General features: G+C 39.1%; 1 protein-coding gene across 3 annotated transcripts in view; it reads right to left on the bottom strand.

Moving 5' to 3' along the window:
- The window catches only part of srgap1a (SLIT-ROBO Rho GTPase activating protein 1a), a 93,464-nt gene that overhangs the window by 25,670 nt on the left and 42,422 nt on the right, over nucleotides 1-25,372 (bottom strand). For all 3 annotated transcript variants that reach the window (XM_008411655.2, XM_008411652.2, XM_008411653.2), the window contains exons 3-10: nucleotides 20,206-20,368; nucleotides 13,774-13,836; nucleotides 9,882-10,034; nucleotides 8,445-8,573; nucleotides 6,013-6,234; nucleotides 4,987-5,088; nucleotides 909-1,106; nucleotides 450-534 (exon numbers count right to left, since the gene is read on the bottom strand). In XM_008411655.2, the coding sequence (XP_008409877.1) occupies nucleotides 450-534; nucleotides 909-1,106; nucleotides 4,987-5,088; nucleotides 6,013-6,234; nucleotides 8,445-8,573; nucleotides 9,882-10,034; nucleotides 13,774-13,836; nucleotides 20,206-20,368 (1,115 nt within the window). The remainder of the gene's footprint in view (nucleotides 1-449; nucleotides 535-908; nucleotides 1,107-4,986; nucleotides 5,089-6,012; nucleotides 6,235-8,444; nucleotides 8,574-9,881; nucleotides 10,035-13,773; nucleotides 13,837-20,205; nucleotides 20,369-25,372) is intronic.

Below are 25,372 nucleotides of genomic sequence, written 5' to 3'. Positions count from 1 at the left end.
AATGGTTTTAAAATTGTTCTGTGAGATTTAGTCTTTTGTAGACTAAAGCAGCTTTAAACCTCCCCACAACTACAAYCTTGAGGTATCCCCCTGTTTTTCTTTGGTTCTCACAAACCTATGAGAGCTTTGCTAATCAGCTGTATTTGCACTGAGATTTTATTATACACTGTTAGATACTATGTCCTAATTAGGTTATTTTTAAATGGAACTATGTGGATTTTATTTGGGGGTATCATAGAAAAGGAGGCTGAATATATGAACACAATGCACTTTTTCCTTCTCCTTCAACGTTCACACTTTTGTTGGTCTATCAAATAARACCCTAATGAAATGATCTAAATTTTGTGTCTCTGAAAAGATTTAAAGCTTTCATGGGAGAGACTGGAGGAAGCACAATAACGGGGCACGAATGAGCACAGGGGAGGGCAAAAAAAGGACTTTGACCGTACCATCACCGAGTGTCCTCTTCAGCAAGTCGTGTTTGGCCTGCAGTTTGGAGATGAGATTACTGCCCTCCAGAAACTCGCGGAATTTCTGTGGAGAATCGAGAGTAATTACACGGCCGCCCCGAGTGCCAGCCGGAGAGCCAGCTCTCAAGACAGCAATCAATGATAAGGCAGCCAAGGGCAAAGGACATCCTAAAAGCCTTTTTAGAGCTTTTATCAGAACATGTCCATCTTCCAGCCAGTCCAAGATAGCAGTTTGCTTTCACATTATAGAGATGTTTAGGAAGAGTAAGACCTCTGCCAAAGATAATCAATTTCTAAGTAAAAAAAATAAGCACATTTAAGAGAAAGTAAGAGCTTTGACGTGAGGTCAATTTTGCTATAACCTCTCTGACATGCATTTTAATTTCTTTTCAAAATGAGACACACATCAAATATTCATGTTTTCTTTCTGCCGCTCACCATGAAGTAGAACTGCTCCGTTTCCTGCTGGTTGGCTCTTCTCTTAGCGATGCTGGGTTTGCTCAGGAACGTCTCGGACACGGTGGACTTGACCGATTCTGTGGAGCGGCTGTGGTGGAAGCACTCGGACACATCRTAGTCTTCAATGGTCACCATATCCTGGATGGTGGTCAAAGTGGCCTCTGATGTCTTTTTCACCTGCCGATCAGAAGAGGAAGCTGTGATCAAAGGACAAAAAAGAAACCAGCTTAAAAGCCCGATATCGCCTCTTCATCATCACAATGTCGCCATACCCCCATCGCACTTTACTCCTACTCTCTCCAAAACACTCTCCATCTCATGACACTAAAAAATTCAGCTGCTTTCTGACAAGATGTACAATCTTTAAAAAAAACCGCAGGCTGCTGAACACGACTGCCAGCCAAAGCAATCAGCTTGCATGCACTCAGAGGGGCTGGAGGTGAGCGGTGCTGGCTGGAGATGGTACATCCACTTGCAGCCTTCAGAGATTCATTTCCATAACTGCCTCTAGCCTGTCAACGCTGCTTCTCCTGAAGCATATAAAAATATCAGGGTTTTGGCCAAGCATACCCTTCTCCATTCACTACAAAACATGTTTAAGTTATCCAAGAGCTGCAGGCCATGACTGGCTCCATCATGTGGCGACATAAGATTATGGGACAAGCAAATAAAGAGTGAAAGTGCATCCGTAAAWGCCCTGCAAATAGCAAATGTTTGATAACCAAAAGAGTGCGTGAGAAAAAGAGAGACCGCAATCAGAACAATAAAGCAGTAATTTGTAGAAATACAACCACAATTTTTTAATAATGCTTYAATTATTCTACCTTAAAAAAAGTTCAAAACCATACTCTGACTGATTATATATATATATACAAATAACAAGAGAATGAGTCATTGATGCGGAAAAGCTGCAGAGGAAAAGAGGCCCGGAAGGTGCAGGAACAAAAACAACTACCTCTCTGGAAAACTCCAGGAAAATACTTCTTTGACCGCTTGACAGGCAGATATCCTGTCGGGAAACAGAGGGTTGTGACTATCTTAGTTCTGTTTGCTGCACAGATTGAAGGGACCCTGATAACAAAAAGACGACTTCCTTCCAAGTTCCTCTTAATGATCCCAGTCACCTTTAACACAAAAGAGAGAATCCCCGTTTTTCAGGTGCTGCTAACCAGGTCTGACCTCGATGATATTTAAAGGACAAGGTAGACTGGGGATGTAAATAGTTAGACTTCATCCAGACAAAACAATTACAGCTTGTTTCTTCACAAGCTATTTGACCTTTAAGTCTGTCTGTGAGAAGAACCCCCAACCCCACCTGAAAATAAAAGGCTGTCTTTTCTTCCTGTGATGGATTACAGTGCTGAAACGTGTTTTCAAGCACACAGTGTGGATGTAGTCTGTGTTATCCAACATGTCATTCGGGTGAAACAAACTACAGGTTGGAACATGAGTAATGACAGAAAAACGAAATAAGATAGCAGACTCCAAACTCCTAAAAAGTTGACTTGAAAAGAATCAAAAGAAGTGATTGTGATATAGCATTGTGATATTCAGTCACTAGTTACACACCGAGTGTGTTTGGGATCCCTTGCTCACCGGCAAGTCCCATCCCGGGTGGCCCCTTCCTTCAGAGGAGAGAGGCCCAGCTGTCATTATGAAAACAGAAGCCATGCATGCAAGAGAATGTCTCCCAGTGAAAAAGCTGTTGAGTTTATTCATTATTCAGTGGACGAATAGTTATCGATGTTCACTGCTGGGCTCAGTTACCACACAGCTCACGGAGACACGCTGACTATATGCCCACCAAGCCCTGCAGCTGTACAACAGCCTGACACAAAGCCCCATGCGTGGAGTCAAGTTTATTTTTCTGTGCTAAGCTATGTCCAAAAACTCACTATCAACATTTCAGCTTCCGTATTATTAGTGTGGTTTATTCCAAAACTTCATTCTGGGAGCCAAAAATAACTTTTGCGCTGTCAAAACCTGAAATACTTCCAGTTGTGACGTTTTAAATAAATGTGACTCTCCAGGTCAGAAGGAACCCATCGCTTAGCAGCTATTTCAGCATCTATCAACACATCTCTGCAGCCAGACTGCAGTCCGATAGCTTTCAACAGRCCCTGCGGTGAGTGTGTAATCTGCTCATCATCAAGCTATGAACACAGGCAGACACCAGCTTTGATGTGTCTCCCTGAAATTTATCTGGATGAAAAATAAACACTCCCTTCAGAAGAGATGGTATGAGATTACCAGAAGTTGGTGTGAAAAATCATAGGAACAACATCTCTGTTGGCTTGTGTTCTGCGTTGAGGACACCAGGCACCAGAGCAACATTAGTGTGAAATTTGGGCCACACTAAGGTAAATGAAATGTAAATTGGAAGATTTTTTAATCTAAAAATTTGACAAAGCAAAAAAAGGTGGACTAGGGGGCAGAAAACAAAACTGTCCCTGTAGGAAAAGGTTGATTGCGATTTTAACAGTGAGCTCCTCCCAGCTGAGTTGAAATTCAGGGTCAGACTTCCCATTTTGCACTCCACCCACCAGTGAATTATTCAGCATGATTTCTTTCACCAGCTCAAAAGTGCTTTGAGGATGCAGCTGCACTTCTACAAAACTCTGCCCTGTAGCTTTTCCTGTCCAAATAACGACAGACTCTCTCTTTTAGGTTTGACAGTGGAGTGCGCAGGTCGCCGCCGTGCTTTGAGAGTTCATTTTTCAAGGATGAATCTGGCACACCATGCCCAGGAAGAGAGGCCATCTGGTGATCCGTACATGGGGCTGCAGTGCCCTCAGATTCTGACCCACCAGGACATCCGCAGGCAGACAAGGACACGAAGCAAACCGGAGCTTGTCAGCTTCCACACACTCAAATGTACAAACTGGGTTGAGGTGGGGGCTGGSGGGAGGTGTTGCATGTGCTCAGAAATCCTGCAAACACTGCAACTTTAACTGGGCTGACACTGAGCATTTTCTCTTTCAATTATGGGCAAATAACATAAAGAAGATACAGAAACTGAGTGCAGTGTATCATGGTGGCAGTAAATGACATTTAATTTGGGGAGTGAACAAATGACATTTCCTGTAATTTCAGGGGCAAAGTTTTTTTTTTATGCAGAAGAGTCACAACATTACTCTGCTAAGCTGGTCACTGCCTGTGGCGACATGCTATGTACAACTTTGTCCTTCCTCTTCATGTTAAACATAAGTGTCACACCACAACTATCAAAACTCAAAGGCTATACAAAGCTTTTTTTTTTTTTTTTGCACTTTGATTTTGTTGTTACTGTGCAGAACTTGCTGCAGGCAACGAGCGAGACCAGGTAGACTTTAAGTACGACAAAGACAGGCGCAGAACAGAAGGTGCAATTTGAGATACGCAGCTAAATGCAGACCTAATAAGTCAATATGGTTTGAAAGTGTCAGGACCACTGAAGATCTGAGTGTTGACTCCAAATATSAAACAGCGAWAGATGTTATGGAAGTTGACCCACGTGTTCCTGCTTCCTYTGTGTACGAGAAAAAGTAAAGGGGCACAAACACAGAAAAATGGAGGGCAATAACAGACGCCTGAAAAAGGAGAAGCCGGTCAGGCATAATGCAGCAGTCAGGCGGATATGTGTGAGCGCACAGTGTGAAGAAGAAGAAGGAGCAGTCACGGCCTYCGTTCTTTTGGCTCAGCAGCATATGTCGAGTTGCTTTCTCACACAGACGCAACAGAAAATAAAAGCACTGTGGTGAATTCTTGCAGCAAAAAAGGAAAAGGACTTTAAAACTATCTTTAATATATGAAATAGATGAACATACGTAAARTGTAAGTATGAGCTTGTGGGTTTTATGTATATGCGACAAACACTTAAACCTGAATCTTCAGAGCTATTATTTTCTCCTCCAACCTGGTTGGCGTCAGACAAACTTTCTTTAGCAGCTTTAATTCTCTGAAGCTCTCAGCCTCTTTTATCCAAGTCAACAGAAGTCAAGTCAAAGAAAGGGGATGTATTCATAACGCCCCCATACATTTCTGGATTATTTATTTAAAATGCAGGGCGCCGTCTTACCTCTTCATTCTCAATCTTCAGAGTGGCCAGTCGAGACTGCAACTGCTGGAACCTGAGAATGAGCTCCCCATTGACTGGCGGTTGTGCTGTGATATGGCACACCTGGAAGAGAAAACCCGTCTTTATGTAGTAATAAATCTTTTCCACATTCTTCTTTAATTACAGAGCAAACCTCAGCGAACTGAAAGGCAGACAGCCACAGTAGAAGAGCTACCAAACAGACATGATATCAGCAAAGTGGCATCCGGGCAATTAAACTCCAAACACATGTTGAGCTACTTAAAGTCCAGGGGAAGGAATAATGCTTGATTTGCGAAATTTAGTGCCCTATAAAACGTGATGCTGCAGCCTGTTCACAATAATAAAAAAAACAACTGCATTGTAACACCTACTATTAAAACCTCATTTCATTATGTTTGAGATTGTTTCTCATGAGCTTAGAGTTTAGATCAGGCCTAAAAAATCCAACCGGGCCCTGAGCTCATAGGCATTGTGCCTGATCCAACCAGACTAATTAACTCTAATTAGAGTCTGAAGTAAACCAGACTGATACCAGTTTAAAGTCCTCCCAGATCTCTGAYTTTGCACGCTGCTGGTTATTAGTTATTGTCCCGTTTTTAGCTTTTGTTTAACATGTTCCAGCTCCGTTGCGTCGTGTAGCTGAAGGTTGAGTCAAGTGAAAATCTTCTGGAATATGCGATTGATGGGAGCGGGAAAAAATCTGCTCTATGTGCGCATTAGTTGTGCAGTGTGCTGGGCTTGTTACAGTAACTTTTGCACTTTTCTTTCCTTAACAGGGAATAAGTAAATTAGCTCAACTTTATATTGTGCATTCTTGTTTAGTTTTTTTCTAAGCTGTATATTGTAGGCTTATTAAAAATGCACCACAAAAGCTCATTGACTATTAACCATTTAATTTTGGCCCAATCTGCCTTGAATTACAGATTCGATCTAAACTCTCCATCAGCTACAACAAAAATTAACTGTAAAACTGCCACCTCTCATCAATATGTTAGTTAAACATACTTCGTCCCCCATGTGAGACTGGAACTCAAATTTGGCAGGTGGGCAGAAGGCTGTCGGATACATCTCCATAAACCTCTGTCGGTCACTCCGTGGGTCCAGACTGTCCACTGCATTTTCAATGATATCTAAACCCTCGTGGCGTGACGTTTCCAGGTTGTACTCTGCCGAGAGGTAGGTCCGCAGGGCCCGGTTCAAACTTGCATGATATCCCAAGTCGCAGCACTAGACGGAATAAAACAGAAGAGAAATATTAGATGAGCAATTTCCAGCAAAAGCAAGAACGTTTAAAAGGACATATAAGAAATAAAACATGATTTCTCAGAAATTGTGATGCATGAAAAGAAAAAAGTATCTTCATAAAATGAGTAATTTGTTTGTATATTTTGTAATGGCTTGTAAAATTAGGATTTTCCATACACAGCTGACTTGCAACTTTAAAATTCAAATAGAGAGCATCAGTAAACAAACACAGAAAACAGCAGATAGGAGAGCTTTAAAATGGGACTAGGTTATAAAACAGTATCTCAATTTAAAACTTCTCRGTTTTCAATCCATCATCTGCAACTGAAGACTTGAGAAATCCATAGTTCAGGTTGGAAATTATTAGCTGTGAACTTCACATGTCTTGCCTTAGTAGAAGAGCAACAAAAAACTAATTCTTGCAAGAAAGAAAGCCACCAGATGCGCTGTTTGCAGTTTATCACAAGCCATGGAGGGGTCATGAAGGTGAACTGGTCAGAAAAGACCAAAATATAATGTTTTTTTTTTTTTTGGCCCAAAATGCAAAAGACTCTGTGTGCCAGAAAACTAACTGAAAGCATCAAGCTGCAGGAAGCTTTTCTGTAGCAGGACAAGGACATTTGTCAGAGTTGAAAGGAGGCCAKATGGAACTAAATGCTGCAATACTGGAAGGAAACCAGATAAAAGACGTACCTTCCAGCAGAACAATAATATTTAAGCATATGCCTTGAGCTACAATGGAGTGGCTTTGATCAAAGCACCTGTTGTGTGTTAGAATGGCCAAAAATGCAAGTTTAATTGAGAACCTGTAGCAAAGTTTGAAAAAAAACAAATAAAAATCTCAAGAGAAATAGCCTGAAATACTTGATATTTGCAGCTCAAGGGACTGAGTTGCCCCAAAAACAAGTCCAGTATTTTTCACAAGCCTTTCAAGAGACATTCACTGTTAATTTCTTTTCCCATTTTTTCTTTGAACAGATGATAATCCAATGGGAATGCTTAGTTTAACACAAGGTACAYGATRAATGAAAAATTCCAGTTTGAACTTTAAAAAGAGAGACATTTTCATATTTTTTAAGCCAAGAGTGTTACCCATCATGAACGTTATGTTCAGGGTGGTGATTCCTAACACAATGAACTTAATCTTATTCTGTGACACATGACTCAAACACTCATATTCACACATTTCAGTGCCTGTTCTGAAATCACTAAGAAACAGAGTTTCTAGGGAAAAAAATTGACTCTTTCAATCTTTTCCACAATTTTCAGAGTTTCCTGTTGGACTGAGGGACAAAGTGAGAGATGGAGAGGCAGACAGAATAATGGATGGAAAGGACGGATGACAATGACGCATTGAATTAAATCCGTAAACAAAACATTAATCATATCCAGACATGGAAAACATTTACATCAAATTCTACAGTTTTCTAGGGTTTTCAGTCAAGATGCAGGGATGTTTCTGCTCCACCTGCTTTAAAGCAGACGTTGTTTTTGACCATGAAAAGTCTCTCCATTAATTTAGAAATATGTGCAACCCTGCATACACTGCCCCTGCAGAGTGCATCCTACATAATATCACTCAACCACACACAGATACACACACACACCCTGGTGAGATGTGAAGGCCTGTGAGCAAAGCAGGGAGAGGGGTAATTTCAGCACACAGCATGCTGCCTGAGAAGAAGCTGCATGTCTCTCCATCCTTTAGTCTTGTTCGGAATATAAAAACCTAAAGTCTCGCTAAAAACCCGACCTTTCTCTGCTTTTGTAGAAAAAAAAAAACAAAAAAAAAAAACTGGGAAATTATTGCAGCAGTTCTGCGTCTCTAAGCTAAAACGGGAGGAATGCAGGTGAGTCGGATCGTAAATAAGTCATGGACACAGCAAAAGGATCCAGCTAGAAAGTCTGCTTATACAGCAATGAAAAGAGATATGATCAATTACTAAAAGTGCAAGGATTCAGAAACTGATACAATTTAGATTTATGGTAAATAAATCTAAATTGTATTTTAACAAAAAAAAAAAAAAAAAAAAAAAACATGAAACTACCTCCTTTCATTAGAAAAAGAAAATCTTCAAACGTGACTGATCTGGGCGAGAGGCCATAAGAACGATGATTTAAAAAAAAAAAACAGTAAACTTCCACGAAAACTTTATTTCTACCACGGGAGAGTCGTGTGGATTCATACTCACATCAATTAAGTCCGACAAGTCGTGGATGTAGTACTTGAAAACGGACGCATTTGTCGCTTCCAGCGTCAGCAGGTACTCGTTCCGCGCTTTGATCGACTTCAGCTTGTTTTCCGAGTACTTGGCTTGACGCTGACAAGAGAATTAGAGGCAGCAATGAGAAACAACACGGCGAATGTGACGGGATGAATTTAATGAGCGGAGAACAGCCTTTTTTGACAAGTGATTATAGTTTTATGTCTCTGCAGGGAAGGTGAATCACAGAGCTGAAGCTGGATTACTGGCAGAAAGAAAGTTTTCAATAAATAAATTTAAAAAAAAATGAGCGACCTCATTATTGTGGTATAAATAATGAGAAGAAACAAAACCAGACATAAAAAAATGTAAAAAATAAAATAAAATCAAGAAAGGAAAGAGTTCCTGCTCTTTGATTCAGCCGGATGCCTCAGTCGTCTTCATCCCACACCAGACGGACCATGAGACTCTGAGTCACAGTTTCCCGACTGACCAGTGGGCTTTGACTCATYATCATTCATATCTCAACACTTTAAAATGCATTCCTGGAAAGGTTCTGCTAAAACGGGCCGTTCCTGCAGTCTGTAATCATTTCCAGAGATATTTAACAAATTMCAGGCCTGTTGTACGGGTAAAGCCTCTGCTTGTTTGGCTGTGAAAATGCTCTCAGTGTGTTTTTCTTTAAATGGGTCAAGGAGATCTGAGAGGTGTGTACTCTCGCCAGAACCAAACACATTTTCTGTCATTGTTGGAAGTGTTAAAATTATTACACAACATTATGTTTTCTTTCAACTACTTACAGTCAGTGGCAGAAACATTCATACGCCTACAACTTTTTAAAGCCACTGTTTTATAATTTAATTGYAACTTGGGATTTTATAATAAAATTTTATAATAAAATCCCAAGCTACAGTTTTAAAGCCACAAATTCATGTGATACTTCATAACTTAATAGTTTTACCACTAAAGATGTAAAATTAGACGTGTCGTGGTAAACCAACTCAGCATATTGCCCTGGACACAACATTCCCACCATAGAACATGGTGGCGGCAGCATCATGATATGGAAATGCTTCTGTTCATCAGGGACGCTAAACATGAACAGAGTTTGTAGGAAGAAGGATGGAGCTGAACAAAGTTAACTTCTAGAAGAAATCTTGATGAAGGCTGCAAAATTTRGAATGAAACAGTTTACATCAAAGCATGTTTTTACTTCCCAATTTATTAGTTACTTTGTCGTCTAAAAAATAAAATCCAATTGATGTTTGTGGTTTTAGCCTGACAAAATGTGAACGCTTCAAAGATTGTTCACATTTTCTTTAAGGAAACTACAAAGATGCCAACAGAGAAAGTGAACTGTAAACTTATTTAGTTTTATTTAAATATGATAATTCAACTATTWTAAATTAATTCAACACAATTCACCTTCTCTTTTATTTTCTCAATCTTCTTCTCCATCCGTATGCTGAAGACGGGGTCCCCCCTCCCAATCTGCTTTTCTTCCTGCTTCTCAGCATCCTTCAGCTTGCTCTCGGCGTTGATGCTTTCCGAGTGGTACATGTGGTAGGTCTTCATCACCTGCAAATGCACACAACAATCAATCAGACTAAGTTTCAAGGAAAACAATCCTCATGGCATATTTATTCCGGCATCATTTTAAAGGAAGAAAAAAAAAAATCCTAAATTGATGCAAAGTGCTTAAATGACTAAACTTTGAGTATCCGGTCAGTTTCTGTGTCCGAAGGTCACAGTGTTTAGCTGTGACCGGCCTTTTATAACCCTCTACTAAATGCTCTGTMACCCAAACTGCTCATTCATTACATATCAGATAATTTTATCTCACCTCCTTCTCACTTTGACCCAATAGCAGGATGAATTATCTCAGGGTTGACTGTACATTTATAACTTTGAACCAACCCAAATAAACTCAGTGTCCGGAAGTTTTAAATGAAATCTGAATGAGTGTAATGCRAGTCCTGCAAATGTATCCGCATTATGCGACCTGGGAGTGAGTATTTTTATTGTGTCGGCCTTTATGTCAGCTCTATCTGTAAAATATGCTTCTTGAATGATAATTCYAACTCTGTGAGCTCATCTCCTCTTGCTGCCGGYTCATCAGAGCTTCTGTATTTTGGAAACACTCAGAGACGCTTCCTGCTGCCTGAGTCATCACCCAATGTGGAAGGAGTTTGTGTGCTAGTCATACTATATCCATGATCAAATAGGAACTGACTCACTTTTAAGTTGAAGGTAGACTATGAAACATAAAAAAAAAAAATTTAAAAAAGTTCAGCAGAGCTAAAAGAAGATACAAGTGCTCAGAAGGAAAAACAATTATGGAGGATGATGAAGAGCGTAACGATGGAGTCGACTCAGACCAGACCTTACAGTACTGGGTTCACAAAAATGAGATGGGATTTTAGCTAGATTTTTTGGCAAACTGAGAATCTCTGGAGGTTCTTCCCATGTAAATGCAAATCTGATTAAAAATGATGTATAAACAAATTTAGCCAGTGGACAATAATTCAGTCCACATTTGACTTATTCAAATAGAAAAAAAACATTACAGGATAACCTTTAAAACTGAAGCAGTTTCTTAACACAGAGTAAGCTGTCATGAATGTTTTTCACCTCTCCTTTATTACATTTTAGAACCGACGAYTTTGCTTTGCGTAGTTTTAATACACGTTTTCAACTCAAAACAGACATAGCAAATTAGATTAGAAACTTTAAAGATTGTTCTATTGTTCATGTTTTATGCTTGCCCCCACACTAATCCATCTATCCACCCATAAACCACCAGAAGTAAGGATTAAAGTGAAGTACACCCTGGACATGTTGCTAGTTCATCACTGGGCCAAAAAAAAAATGTAGAAAACATTTAGTTTAGCAAAAAAACCTTCCTAGGAGCAATTATGAAGCTCCTAGGACAATAATCCTAGGAGGACCACTGTCCTCCTAGGAAGGACTGTGGTGAGACTGCATGATTCCTGCAGTCCAGAATCATGCATGCAGAACCCACACAATCCCATAAAAATGCTAAAACAAAACTCATTTCTTTGAGCAAATAAAATGTCCTGTAGTCTTTCTAGTTAAGTTTCACTATTGATAATAAATATATTTTCATTCTATGTCCATACACAGCAGCAGTGGTTTCACCTGGAATGAACTTTCTCCAGCAAATTATAACTTCACAAGCTGTTTCTGAAACAAGCTTGTCTGCTCAAAACCTCAACTTCAGTCCGGAGACTCTCCCTTCTCAGAACATAAACATTTTACACCCAAACTGAGTTATTTTTGGACGTATGGAACAACACAGATAACCCTGATTTGCCTGGAGTTCCTCTCTTATGGTTGGGGTTTTGGCCTAACTGGATTCAGTTTGGAGATGGGTGACTGACCTCAGGCCCTGCACTCTTCACTTACTGGTCTGGAGTCTGCCACGGCTGTGTTTACTCTGCAGCTGTTTTTGGAGGGACATATTTAGAGCAGACCAGACCTGTTATTTCATTCTCAGAGGCCAACACGGGGACTGTGACTGTCTGATGCAATAGCTACAGTGTGTGTGGGTGTGTGTGTGTACCCTCAGGGGACTAAATCAGGTCAAATCAGCTGCATGGACAGTGGTGAGACTGACACTCTGAGTTGAAGGCAACACTTTGTTTGGAGCAGCAGAGTTACGGTCTGAGAGTGCAACCATGCTGGTTCTCTCAAGCGGGTAACTGGAGACTAAAAGCAAACTTAAAAGCTTTTCATTCAATCACCGGGGATGGCACAACAGCTGCGTTGACTTGTATTTAATTAGTGTACATCCATCGTTACCATGACGATCAATAGAGAGGCTATTGATTGCGAGTTCAGAAGAGAATGATTAACCGACGCGACAATACATCTCAAATTAGCAGTTTGATGTACCCAAATACTTTGTTTTGACACTGTCTGGGTATTAACAAGGGAGCAAAATATGAAATAAAAAAAYGKAGATGTATTTTCTTTAGTTCAATACAAATTTGGAACACAAAGTTACATGCAATGCTCCAAAGGACGAGTAACACATCAAGAAAGTTAGACATAGACATAGAAAGTTAGTTGTGCAAATAGCAAAAGATTCATGATTAACCAGCTGCCCACAGTTGCTTATAAACAAKTGYGGGCAGGAATTATTTATTTAAGGTCTCTTCCACATCTTAACCAGGAATGCTAATAATTATAAAAGATTCCATAGATAAACCCAAAATAATTGTCAAACATGTATTTCAAATACACTCACAGCCTGAATGGTCGTCAGACTATCGTAACACTGAGGTGTGACAACCATGTGGCTGTCCTGATTAGTGCAAAGCTGAACTTGCTGATTAAGATGGACATGGACWGTTTTTTGTTTTGTTTTTATTTTTTWAAATGTCATTTCTAGWGACATCTAAAGTGAAAGTGAAGACCTATTTCTGCACACATCTACCAAGTGGCATTTTTAAACTAACCGTTTCAAGGGTTGTCTGTAATTTTATAACTTATCTGCAAACCACCGAAAAGTTTTTAATCAGACTCCTCTGAATCTTATGACAACAGTGGTGTTTTGTAGCATCAGGAGACTCTCYCAAAGCTCGACAACACCCCAGGCCTCCAAACTCCCCAGATCCCAATCTGACTGAACATCCGGGGTAAATTCCTCAACAAAAAAAAAAAAAACCCTGTCCCATGGAAACCACACCCCACAATCCACAGGTCKTATCTACAGAAAGCATCACATCTCACCACAGACCCATGGCAGAGACCTCATCACGTCTACAGCCTGATGGCTGCTCCTAACTAAAAATGTCTGTTGTTCTTTCACAGCTGAATAAAGCCAACAATGCCAAAAAGAAACAACACAAAAGGAAGTCTGTACAGCGAAATGCTGTTTTGCTCCAAGCATCCCCTCTGTGGGTTTTCATGAGTTTTCTTCCGATGAGATGGAGCAAGTAGCTGATGAGGGCCATTAAAAACAAAACATGGGGTCTAATGATTCAAGCAAGCACAACCTGGATACTTTTGGAGGATTTAATAGCTAGTTTACTGCTTAATCGTTCCATTCTACAAAAGATGTACAGATTCTACAGTCAATAGTGCGGTGGAGTGTGTGTGGTGCTGAAAACAAAATATCAATTTAGATTCGTCAGATATCAAATTACAGATGAATTCAGATGTGAAACTGAAACACATGATGGGAAGCTGTTTTGATTAGAGCTAGTTCAACACCAGTAAGCAGCCTCAACCACAGTCAAGATGAATATAATTAGATGCATTAGTGGAAACAAAGCAAGTCATTAATACTTACTGTGTATAGCTCATTTAGCACTTTCATTAAGTCTTCCTGAAGCTGGAAAGCAATTTCCTTGCTCTGCAAAAGAAAAGAAAAACAAGCGAGACAAAATAGTTACACAATGTAAATTTTTTCACACAGCATGAAATTAATACTGAGATATTTTTTTCCATTGGTGTCCAATTTTGTCACAACAAACTTCTCCTTCTAATTTACAAATCTTCCAGATTATAAAACGAATTTCCATATGACACAAAGATAATTGTACTTAATAGAACAAGCAGTTGATATAAATTAACTAGTCAGGATTAAGATAATGTTTTTTTTTAAAGTGTCCAGTTCCACTAACCACACCCTGGCCTGATTTCTGGCAGACCTGTAGAATTAAAAAGACATTTTAAAAGAACCTGTCTGACAACACTAAGTAGGCTATTTAATTATTAGATCGACTAATTTCAGATTTTGAGTAATTTTTGCCAAGTTGACTTAAACATGAGATATTATTGTTACAGGTTGATTTTCTAAGCTATAGAAAAGTAATTGTTAAGGACCGAAGCCTATATTAATATCCAATATTATTACTGCTGTTATGACAGTCTTCACCAATATTTTACTTTTCTTTTTTTTTTWATTTAACTACTCAATTAATCTGAATATTCAATAGATTACTCGATTACTAAAATAATTATTTAACCTATTAATAAGTTGCTACTGGAGAAACAGTCAGTGTTTTCTGCTACTGCTGAGGAGAAGTTTCATGCATTCATCTGCTTGATTTGTAATGCAACAAAGGGATCTCTCTAAATATTAAACTGAATGATAATTAAATGCAATAAATGCATCCTAAACACAATGTGGCTTATCGACAAAAGCGCTCCATAGTTTGGACATTATGACCTTACTAACAGCACCATATATTGCACAAATGACCACAGTTTTATTTTAAAGAAGTGTACTGACTTAAATCAGAACAAGACACAATGYATCAGTGAATTACTTTTTTTCCCCAGGATTTTCAGTGTGAAAGTGATATCAGTGTCTTGCTCACTTTTCCACCCAACAGCAGCTCGAGTTTCACTCCACACATTATTTGGCTGCCACGACTAAGACTTCTTCCCAATATGTTAACTCAATCAGCCGTGCCACAGGCTCGACTCAGTAACACAATCACACACATGCCCACATTAATGCATCTAGCATTTGTGGGATACGGCTTTAGCAGTGCTGGACTTAGAGGGACCTTTTTCTATTAATCTAATTGCGGCACTTTCATATTTCCTTGGCACTGACTAAGACAGTGCATCACATGTTTATGAGGTTATGAGTCATGACAATGAATCTTTGATTGCTCCTCTGCAGTTGATACCGCAGGCTGGATGTTACCTGGATGATGTTACAGCCCTGGCCGTCACGTCAGCTCTCTTTCTAACGCTGTTATCCTCAGACAAATCTCATTCTGGGAGCCGCTTGGCGCAAAAGGCTCTGTGAGAGTTTTCTGGGGGTAACACGAATCCTACTGGAGAATAATTTTACTTCTGATCAAAACATGGAATGCACTGGCTAAAAACTCATGGATTTTCAACAGCTTCAGTGTCCACACACTTTTTTCAAACCAAAATAAACTTTGTTTGCATTAGGATATTATGTCATAGCCCAAGACAAAGTAGTGTGTAACTGTGAGGGMAAATAAGTTTTATTTTATTTTTTTACAAATACAACCCTTTAAAGTATTGCAAATGTTTGTATTCACTGCAACACTCCTAGAGTATAATTTCACAAGCTCTACTGGAGACATTTGCCACATAGCTCGTGCTAAATCAAGGAGAGCAAACAAACCTCTAAACTTATTATGACCTTCTTTCATAAAATTGCTTCCTTCTTGCCACTCCTCCATAAAGCCTGATTAGCGGAGGGCTCAACTCCAGTCAACAGATGATGACACCTGACCTGCGGATCTCTGCAGTTCTCCCAGAGTGTGTCTGCTGCTTTAGGCTCTCTTTGGCCTGACCGTTAGCTTAAGTCAGCGGTGTCAAACTCAGTTACATTTTGGGCCACAACAAAAATCTGAATGTTCTTAAAGGGCCGGTTGTGCCAGAATGTGTTGATAAATCCCATTAGACTTAAAAAAATTAAGAAACAACTGTTTATTTGTGTTTCTTAAAGTCCCTCCAGAATTTTGTTATTGGTTTTCGTGTTTTTTTTTTTTTTTTTTCCCAATCAAAATCACAGATTTTGTGGATTTGTGAAAAACTGGGGGGACTTTCTAATGTAATTTAGAGTCTAGGGGGCCACATAAAAAGTTATGTGTTTGAATAAGTTAGTAGTTATTGCATACTCTTCATTTTTCTATTCAGAAATTGAATGTGCTGTGTTCTTTGGTCTTCATGATGTCCTTTAACAAACCTAGGAGATATTTTATAACTCAGCTGTACTTATACTGAGACAGAATTATATACCTTCTTCATTCACTCTATTTACTAAGTAGAAAAAGTCTAAAAGTAGTTGCTGGCACTTGATTTTATTGAGGGTAATTAGAGTAAAGGGAATGAATGGAAATATGAACCACGGTTTTCAGATCTAAAGTCACATTTTTATACATTTTTAACAAATCAGCATTTTTCTTAATCTGAAATGTAGCAATAATATGCTTCTTAAAGTATTAATTAAACTAGGGATATTCAAAATCAAATAAAGGCTCCTGCAGAATTTTCAATTATGACTCCGATTTATAATTCACTACAGCTCCAAGGTCTCCTCAGCACCAAAAGTAATGCGCAGACAAGGATGAAAAGACAGAAGAAACACGCAATCTCCTTCTCATTGCATGTCCCTTACTGCTAAMGCCTCATAAGCATGTGGACAGGCGGCAAAGAGGATTAGAGTCTAAAGTCTGAACTCAGAGTCTTGCTTGGGGACTGGGATAATCTGCAACACTTACCTAATCACCACCTTGTGAGTAACGATACTCGATCTATCRCAGTTACTTAATCAGGGGGAAAACAGAGAGAGAACCAAATCTCGTTCATGGTCACCTTATGGGTGTTTCACTCAAAACAAAACATTTAACTTGTAGGCTGTAGGTTTAGTATTGACCTCATCTAAACAAATCAACTTCTTCCACATGTTCGATGTGTTTCCTACATACAATAATGTGTAGCAAATTCCAAATGGCAGGAGTCACTTCAATTCTTCCATCAACTTGTGTGACTCCTGCAAGGAAATTTATATAACTTTATGGTTGCATTGAGACAAAACCTGAAAAAGTTCGCCAGGTGTGAATACTTTTACATTGTTGCTACCCTATTCGCTATGTTCGTCACAGTCAAGTACATTTGCTTATAAAGACGTATTTTTTTCCATGTAGAGCAATAAGACGTGAAATGACTCTTGTGGGAAAAGTCTTAAGCAACAGTAAGTTGAGAAGACAAAACCTTTGACTATCTGTCAGATCAAACACACATCAGCTCTTCCCCATTTGGAAAGCTGGGATGCGATCCAGAGCTCAATGAAAAGCTTTCCCAGGGATCTCACGAGCCGTGAGACGGCGTCTGCGTGAGTGAGAGCAGTAAAGACAGACGTGGCAGTAAAGAAACAATGCGTTCAAGACATTACTAACCTTTCTTGCTCAAAGAACCAACACTTGGAACGCTCTGAACCCTGAAATGGTCTCCTCTTTTATACTATAGCTAAATGTAACACACAAACTATTTACCTCAAATTACAAGCAGTGACAGTTGCTTACCAAATGTTCTGTTGCATAACCAGTATTGATTTAATTTCCTCAACTTTACTCCCTTTCATTTGAAAAGAATCTCAGTTGGGGGTTTGGGGGGGGTTTCCAAATCACTCTAATTCATCACAAGGATCCTACGAATAGATTTCCTCTTTTGAGTTCATTCCATCTGTGTACCAACCACATCAGAAAGATAAAACAAACCAAGAGAGGAGAAAACAGGGAAGCCTTTAGGGAGTGGTGGGTTTCATAAAGCCGCCGACATAAATCAGTTTAACAGGCAGCAGTCGCTTAGGGCCTSTGTGTGTGGTGCTGTCCCGCCACTGTAGAGCAGACTTTTACTACATTTAACATAATACTTTGATCAAATCTTCATTGAGAAATATATCGAATCGCAATCATAGTTGAATCTGTGTATACAGTTACAGGGAAAAGACTGCTTAGATGCAAGATTTGCTAAAATACTATATTTCAGATGTCATGAATTCACCTTCTCTATGTCAGTACTAAATTTGACCAATTGAATGGACTTTAATTGTTCTTAATTTACACACAATCTATCTTTTTATTGGCTGAGATGCTACAGCTCGTGGACGACGGTCAGTAAGAACGATGTGAATCAGTCATAATCAATATAATCGCCACAATTTTAGACAATAGATTCTCTCTGCTATTTTTAACACTTTGCCTACTGAAAAGTTTAAAGCTGCGTCGGACTTCAGAAACACCACCTTGTAGTTTCTTTCTCCCACAGAATGGGACTTTCMTGAATAAAACAAAGCAGAATAAAAACAAAGAGCCAGTTGTATGAATAATGGAAAGTGAATGTGATAAAACCCATTCAAGCATGAAAACAAAAAGACAAGATATATATCTATTATGCAAGCATATATAGATATATATCTGAAAATCTCAGCCCCATCTTAAAACACTTTTAAGATGGGGGGTGCGATCAAGGAAATGTTCATGCCAAGCCAAATGGTCAAGTGGAGGATGTTGATGGAGGCCCCAGGTCCCGTCTTTCTTTGTTTACTTGCTCTCTGTGAATGGACTGCTCAGCATGACCCCTGAACATACAAGACACTAAAAAGCCCTGGTCTTTGATGTGCTGGAAGGATGACAGCCGTACATCTGTCTCTTCAACTCTGCGAGGGAGCTCACGTAATACGGGGAAGTTCTCTGTTGTTTGTGCCTCATTATTGGAGCTCCGCTGAGATCAAACGCTCGGGGAAGCTTTAATTAGAGGACGAGATGTGACCTCCCACAAGGCAGCTGTTTGTCTGCACAATGTCACCTGGATCCACAAAGAAGCTGCAGAACTTTAAAGGGACAAACATTCCATGATGCGGTTTGACACTCCAGATTCCACAGCGTCAAGAGTGGAAGGTGCTGCAGCTGCAGTGAATCAGGTCACTGAGGATCTAAAGTGTGCTCAGAGTTGCACCGTAATGTAATTTAAAAAGGTTTATCATTAGGACTAAATATGACCATAAGGCTTAAACTGAAGCACACCGAGGGTTCTTGGTTACTATTTGGGCAAAACCAGTGTCAAAAACCCAAAGTTGAAAGCAAAAACTAAACAAATACATTTCATTTTCTAAATAAAGAAGGGGAAATTTGAAGGTTTCTGATAAATGAAAGAAGGAAAGAAAGAAAGAAAAAAGAAAAAGAAAGAAAGAAAGATAGAAAGATAAAAAAAGAAAGGAGAAGCAGAATATTCTCTGCAAGCTAAATGTACACAAAGGCGCTCTACTTAGGAAAGGCAACTTTGTAATTTAGCTCTGTGGTAAGTTCTTGCGACTCCTGCAGCAAGGAGCTCATAATCTGTTAGGGAGTTGTCATCTTTGTGGTGAAAAAAAAGGCAGCGGCTTGGTTTTGACCAGAAAGCCATGAAAGAGTGAACGTACACTGATTTGAAGCTGCGGTGCCCAAAGTTCAACGCCATTACTCTAATTCAGAAAACAAACCGCAGCGGCTCAATGGAGCATMGTGCCATCAGAGCCAAAGATGAATATAACTTCCTGCATATCATACAACTAAATGGGCCAGCTTCCAAGTGAATGGGTTAATTTATAATTAGAGACCGTTTATCCAAAACGCTGACCTGACCGCWGTGGAAAAAAAAATCTGGATTGCGTTTAGTTGCGTTAAACCGTTTTTAAAATTCAAAAAGAAAAAGTCACATCTGACCCCTCAGGTTTAGGTTAAATATAAGCATGGATATTTTCTTAAAGTCTATTTTTTCAGTCACATGCTACTTGAAAATTACATTAAAGAATGAAACCAATTTTGTGTTGAATACAAAACATATGGCAGAAAAGAAATTAGCTGTTATTTACACTGTGCAAAAATGAATAAGGTTCAGGTTTCTCATGACAGTTTCTGCAAATTTSTTGGAGTGAGATAATCTGTCTTAATTTTAGCTGTCAATTAAAGGGACATATCTGTCTTGCTTTACTCTTAGGAAACATTTATCTGAAACACAGAGGGAATTATTAGATTAATTATGAGCAAATTCTAGAGAGTGAGGGGGAAAGGTCACCTTCTAAAACAAGGTAGTGACCTTAATTCTACATGATAAAATCCATTTTCTGTCACAGTCTCTGACCTAAACAACTCAATTTTGAACAAATATAGATAAATGACAGGTAGGCAAAAGAAATATAGGTCAGGTCAGCTAATCAGGAGTAGCCATGTGATCTGTCCATCCTCACCTTTTTCAGTAGCCGCGTGGAGTCCTCGCTGATTTGCATGAACCTCATGATAACATTATTGAGGTAGATGTCACTCAGTGTTGCATGGTCTTTACTCTCCCTCCTGACCTGGTTCAGCAGCAGGTACCAACAGTTGACTGGTGACAGCAGATTCTGGTCTTTTCTAAAAAAAAAAAAAACAGAAGAAACAATCAGATGCCAGGAAGAGAAAATCCATTAAGGTTGTTTATTTTCTATCTGTTAATGAGGAAAATAAGAGCAAAAAGAGTGGATCTTGATCTTGATGAGACTTGGCAGGGTAAATTGTTTATTGGAGGGTGTAATGAAGTCCATAGATCATGACTGACCTAWGTCCGTCAATAGAKGAACTCAAAATGGTTTTTCCCATTCATGCTTATTATGGTCACTGCAATTGGACATTTCCCTGTTTGCTTGCTTCGGCACCAGTCAAAATTAACTTAAACAGAATACAAGGACAGTCTWTTTAATAAGCAAAAACATTTATTAAGATCCTTTAGTATGCATTGCATGCAGCCCATTGCTCTGACCTAAACAGTAAAGTTGTAAATCTCTTCTGAGTTATATTTCTGAAATAGATTTCCARATATTACTCTGAGCCAAGATGACTCCTTACCATCCCACGAGTGTCCCACAGAACTAAAACATTCACATAGATTACATTTAGACATTTAGGATTTTTCTGTTAAAGTCAGTAGTCTATAGTATCTTGGTTAAATTGAAATATTTCYTCTGAATCCACAGAAAGTGTTATCCGGGTTGAAAATACCGGATCACGAAAAGATTCCCAAGACGATTTCAGAAAGCCAAGGCATTGTCCAGATTATGGTTTATATTTGTGGGTTTATCAAGTCTCATTAATATATTATAATGTTGATGTCAACAATAAAAAGCTGCTATATTGTTGTCCAAACGTTGTCCAAAGGACCATGAGCAACACCATGAATAGGTAATTTGTTGGTTTTTAATGTATGACTCTTCACATATTGTGGCACAGGTTAAGCTAATACTTACTTTTATCTCAGTTTTAGAGCATGTAGTCTAACGCCAGACTGGAACAGTTCGTGCAGATCATTTTTCTACGAATGAAGAGTTTATTATTTTAAAAGAGTAGAAAACCACAGATTTAACTAAACCATGCCAAAAAGTTTAATTATGAACAAATCTGGTCAGCTCGAGAAAAAGGAGAGTTGCACTAGAGAATAAAAAGAACAAAGCAAACTATAGCAGCCAGGGAGCCATTTCCTGCGTCGTGTGCTGGCTGCTTCCAGGCTAACAGTAGGACATTGTCCAGACCGCCGCAAGTGGGGCCCTGTATAAGCACCGGCCTGCAGACAGACTTCCTTTGGGTTAATCTGTAACATTCCTCCAGCATGCAAAAATCCAGCACAATATGAGTAATTGTGACTGTCCACATACATGTGCAATTTTGGGGGAGGTTTAAAGGTCCAGGTCTTGGGTCAAGTCATGGAGGAACCATATGGAGACTCGCCTCTGCTCCCCCGTCACAAAGTCAGTTTACGCTGACAAGCTSCACTTGTCAGCACAACAGGTGAAAATGTGTCCTTCACAACTGATTCAGCCCTGAACTGGCCTTCAATTATGGCAACACATCAGTTGGAATAGCAAAAACTAATCAAATGAGTCCCTGATATCAGCATTCCAACCAGCTGAAGCGTCCTCCAACACGATGCATAAACAGGAAGAAACTGAATTCGATAAAGGCAGAGCCACACATATGAGAACCATCTGAAGCCATTCTGTTTCCAGACAAAGATAAGGTTTGTGGACAAAAAAACATGAGCAAAACCTGACATGCATTACTGTCGGGCTCACTTGGCATCAAGAAAAGCAAAAACTCTGTTCCGGCACTGTGAAAATCTGAAAACGGTACATGAATATGCAGCTTCCTTTACTCTGATACCCCTGAAAAAACTTGAGTTGAACCTTGGAAAGTCACTTAATTAGTGAATAGTCTCAAAACTGTTTGTGATTTAATCTCAGCTTCTCAAAGGTTTGCTAGAAAACATAGTGAAGAAGTTGAATCAGGGAGACCACATTTCAGAAAGAGAATAAGTTTTTAAATTTCCACTTCAAGGCGTTAAATTACAAGGTCAAATTTCTCGTAAGTCATATTTAATATATATAGCATATTTATATAACTAAAGTTAACAGTGTWAATTGTCTGTATAAAATGGCACTATGTGCCTGGAAAACACATAACACTGCCCCTGCTAGCAGAGAGATGGAAATCATTCAGAGCTGATAAGAATAGTGATGAACAACAATAATCTAACACTGGTCACAAAAGAACTGAGGTGGGCAGACGTCTGGTGTCCAGCAGAACAGCGGCCCTAAACACAACTGGAACCAAAATGGAAAGGTTTGAGTGAAGTCCAAACCTATATCCAGTCAAGAATCTGGCAAGTCGTATAAACTGCTGTGTACAGGTGATCTCAAATCAAGCTCTGAGTGAGCTTGAGCTTTTTGCAGAGAACAAGGGGACAATTTGAGACTATGTGCAAAACTGGCAAACATATACCAAAAATACTTGCACCTGTAATTGTACAAAATCCTTTATTTTTTAAATAAAATCATTTTTGAAAGCTAAAACAACGTACTGACCAGTACACCGCCTCATAGTGGTCATGCGAGGCAGCGTGAAACATGAAAATGCAACATGTGAGAATGTAGACTTTTCTATGTGCAGAAAAAAAGCACAAAATGTTCAGACATGACAAATCCTGCAGCTCCACGTGAACAAATGAATCGATTCCACWAACCAAATTCAGCTGGATAGAGTGTTTCAAATCAGCCTGTACATCAGATGATGGATACAAAACATCTGAATGAACTCTTTGTTATTTGAACATAAACTACAGACTATGCTAGCCCTGTAGCATTGAAACACTCGCATAGCAGTAAAAGGCAAAAGGAGCCTTATTCTCCCTCATGAAGTCCAGAAATAACCCTGAATACTTGGGAAAATTAGTTTCATTACAAATAAAGAGTTTAAACAATTACACATTAGGAAATTGGTCCTCCCCCCACCCCTTTTTTTTTTTTTTTTTTTTTTTTGCACAAGCAGTTCTGTTAGTACTTGGACAAAAAACGTAAACTTGTGACAAAAAGAGGTCAGACTAAGAAGTAAAGAGATTCATTCACAGCCTGCTATGACAGAACACATAGCAGTCTGTGCTATGCGAGAGCTGCTAACTAACCCCACATAATGGCAGGAAAATCTCTCACTGTCATCATTTCCCTCTCAGCCAGGGCAGGAACTGGGTCAGACAGATTCCCAAATGATAGTCAGGCTCCCAGCGAGCTCAAAGACCAGTATGAACGGGGAAACTGCTGTCCAGAAGAGGCAGGGGAAAGAAAAAAACAAACACAAAAAAAAAGAGTTAGATAAAACAGAGGTCTCGTTAGCAACTTCTTCCCTCTTAAAATATAAATGTGTTTGTTTCATTCATTTGTGCTGTGCAAATCCATGGGTAAGTGGGTCAATGTCAACGTACTTACTGTACTCTCATATTGTCAGTGGTGCTGACAAGGAGAGATAATTACCAGTTTAGTATGCAGTTTCCTGAAACACGAGCTTTCCGTCAACAATGAAGGAAAAATAGAAAGTCTTGAAATGCCTGACTGCTAAAGATCTTTCATTAATAAACTAAGCAACCTCTGAATCAACAAAACTAGCATGACTTGGGGGAGTTTGCTCACAACAAACACTGTAACAATAAAAAAAACAAACCATGTATCTACCAAGTAGAAGCACAGCAGTTATTTTTTTAATGCATCATCCATGCAGCTGTAGGGCTGAACAAACAACATTGATTTGGGTTTTGATCTAATTAGGACAGGGCAATACTTTTCTGTCCCATGTCACACAAACCCGGCAGCACACAGCACAAAATGATGTGAGGCATTATAGATGACACAGCATGTTTCCTCYTGTTTCTTTAGGGACAAAGTGACTCAACTAAAGGTGCAAAATAGGGTAATAATAGCATTCTCAGAACATCCAACTAGAGATTTAGTCAGAATAATGATATAGTTTACTTTGTTTGACATAACATCTTGATATTTGCATTTGCATATTAAATAAAAGACGCCGAGTAATGAATCAACGTGCGTCTACATTCGCTCTCAAACCCAAGCATGAAAAATCTGTTCATGGAGAAAATAAGCGCAACCTTTTAATCGCAGCAGGACTCAAAGGAAAACTATCAGTGATGTTGCTGCAGCGCAAACACACTTGATATTTAGCCGATGTGGATCATGTGTGTTAGCACAATGCCAGGAAGGAAGGACATCCTCAATAGAACTGCACTGTATGTAAAAAAAAAAAAAAAAAGAAGTTATCATTATCACAAATACAAATGGACACAATATCAATATCACAAAAAGCTCCTTGGTCTGCAATAAATATCTGGTAACAATGTAACTGCTACGCATTCAAGCTCRCTGTGCCAGTAAAACATTCAACAATGCTTGTTGTTTTTATGCAGTCAAAAAGTTTGATGTGCTGTTAGTATCAATGAAAAATGACAACTAGGGGTTTTCTTTGCCAAAATAGCAGCTGTTTCTTTTTCAGTGTTGTTGAGGCAGATATCAGCTCTAATTTTTTAAAGTAGCTTAAAATATAACACTCATCGTCTTGGGTCTATAAAGCAGAAAGACGTTACAACTATATAAATAATATATTTTTTTAAAGCGACCCGTATCTTTCCAAACATAATCTCAAATGACACATTTTTTTATCCTCTGCAGCTCTTTTCTGCCTGAATGCGATTCAGGCAGACTGAACAAAAAAAAACAAACAGTTTTTTTCTTTGGAGAATACAGAACAGCTTAAAACCTCAACCTGACATTCAAGCACGGTGGTGGAGCGGTGATGACTTGGGCTCGTTTTGCAGACGGAGCACCTGGGGACTCTACAGCAGGGCTATCGACCATTTCAGTAATCAGACACAAAAAGTGTCACATTCTTCAGATTTTTCATTTAACTACTTAAGCCTGTTGCAGTTGAGTGAAAATGTAAGGCAAAGGCTTCCAGAGTCACATGTGAGGCCTGCTATACAAGAGTTAAAGCTTGGCTTAAACTGAGCTATTAAGCCTGAACAATACAGCATACTATATATATATA

The sequence above is a fragment of the Poecilia reticulata genome, linkage group LG6 (genome assembly GCF_000633615.1).
Source record: "Poecilia reticulata strain Guanapo linkage group LG6, Guppy_female_1.0+MT, whole genome shotgun sequence".
NCBI classification, from domain to species: Eukaryota; Metazoa; Chordata; class Actinopteri; order Cyprinodontiformes; family Poeciliidae; genus Poecilia; species Poecilia reticulata.
Note: the sequence above shows the minus strand (reverse complement) of the source record. Positions and strands in the feature narration are given on the sequence as shown.